The 1,359-nt window shown below is 65.9% G+C and overlaps 1 protein-coding gene across 1 annotated transcript in view; it reads right to left on the reverse strand.

The window, feature by feature from the left end:
• Positions 1-55: 55 nt before the first annotated feature.
• The window catches only part of MNEG_14880 (cell division protease FtsH), a gene marked incomplete at both ends in the record, with an annotated part of 3,707 nt that continues 2,403 nt past the window's right edge, over positions 56-1,359 (reverse strand). The window contains 3 exons of the mRNA XM_014036649.1: positions 56-70; positions 396-566; positions 1,088-1,182. Of these exons, the coding sequence (XP_013892103.1) occupies positions 56-70; positions 396-566; positions 1,088-1,182 (281 nt within the window). The remainder of the gene's footprint in view (positions 71-395; positions 567-1,087; positions 1,183-1,359) is intronic.

Genomic DNA, 1,359 nt, shown 5'->3' on the forward strand with positions numbered 1-1,359 from the left:
ACCTTGGGGGGGGGGGGCGTGGGGTGTGAAGTATTGGGGTAATGTTGATTGGATCTCAGGGCCCAGGGGCCTGCGACGAGGAGCGGCCGCGAGGCAGGGGGCGCGCCGCAAGACCGGCGTGAGGTTTGAGGGTTGGGCGCTGTGCCGGTGTGGGTGCAGGCGGCGACGTCGCGGGCCGTTGGGCGCGGCGGGTCGAGGGGCGCACGTGCGGTTGCAGGGTGCGGGGCGGAGGGCCTGAAAGGATGCCGTGCAACCGGGTCGACTTGGCACCCAACAGACGGCAAAGTAAAGCCCATCGAGCGGCCGTCCCTCGCGAGCGGCGCCAGCTCGGCGCCACGGACAGGGCGCCGAGTGGCGGCAAGGCGGACGGCCGCGGCCGCGCCCGCGCTCTTCACCTGCGTGACCATCCCGAGCGCGTGGCCGCGCGGCACGATGGTGGCCTTGTGTATGGGGCTGGCCCCGGGCGTGAGCAGCGCCACCAGGGCGTGGCCGCTCTCGTGGTAGGCGGTGCGGCGCAGCGCCTCCTGGGAGCGCACCGCGGTCTTGCGCTCCACACCCATTAGGATCTGGCCGGTTTTTTGGGGTTGTTTTGGAGAAAAAAGGGGGCCAAGGGGGGGGGGTTGTGGGGGTGCGGCGAGGCATGCGGTCGATTAGCGTGCGTGGCAGTCTACACCCAGGAAGACCGTTAGGTTGAGGAGGGAGGCGGGGTTTTCGAGGGCAGCGGGGATGGCGAGGTTTGCAGCCGTGCGAAGCCGCGGCGTGAGGAGGGTCTCACAGGCTTCATGATTATTATATGATATTATATATTCGAAGCACTTATGGCAGAGCGCGGCGGTCGGTTTGAAGGGCAGGGCAGGCGCCAGGCACACGCCAGAGTACCACAGGGCGGCTCGCCAGCGGTTCCGACAGGACAACGCGGAGGGGGGACCGCCGTGCTGCTCTACCCTGCTTCGGCCGGCAGGTTTTTTTTTCATGACTTCGCTTCACAGCACAGATCAAACAGCAACAACAGGCCCTCATTCGACTGCAAGGCAGCCTGCAGAGGCCGCCCCCACCGTGATGCGCCCCCCGAAATGAAACCACCCACCTTGTCGTACGCGTAGTCGATCATGGGGGCAGAGATCGCGGTCGCATCGCGCTGCGCAGCCAGGAGGGCCGCCTCGTTGACCAGGTTCGACAAGTCTGGGGGGGTTTCAGAGGTTAGTTTTTGGGGTGGGAGGAGAGGGTGGGACAGCCGAAGTATTTCAGGGGGTGCTGTGGGGTTGACTTTGTACAGCAGTGTAGCCCGCAGAGGCAGGGTCGATCCTTTGGCAGGGGGCTTCTGGGGGGAGAAAGGCGAAAACCCCGCGCCCAAAAACG

The sequence above is a fragment of the Monoraphidium neglectum genome, assembly GCF_000611645.1.
Source record: "Monoraphidium neglectum strain SAG 48.87 unplaced genomic scaffold scaffold04846, whole genome shotgun sequence".
Classification (NCBI taxonomy): Eukaryota; Viridiplantae; Chlorophyta; class Chlorophyceae; order Sphaeropleales; family Selenastraceae; genus Monoraphidium; species Monoraphidium neglectum.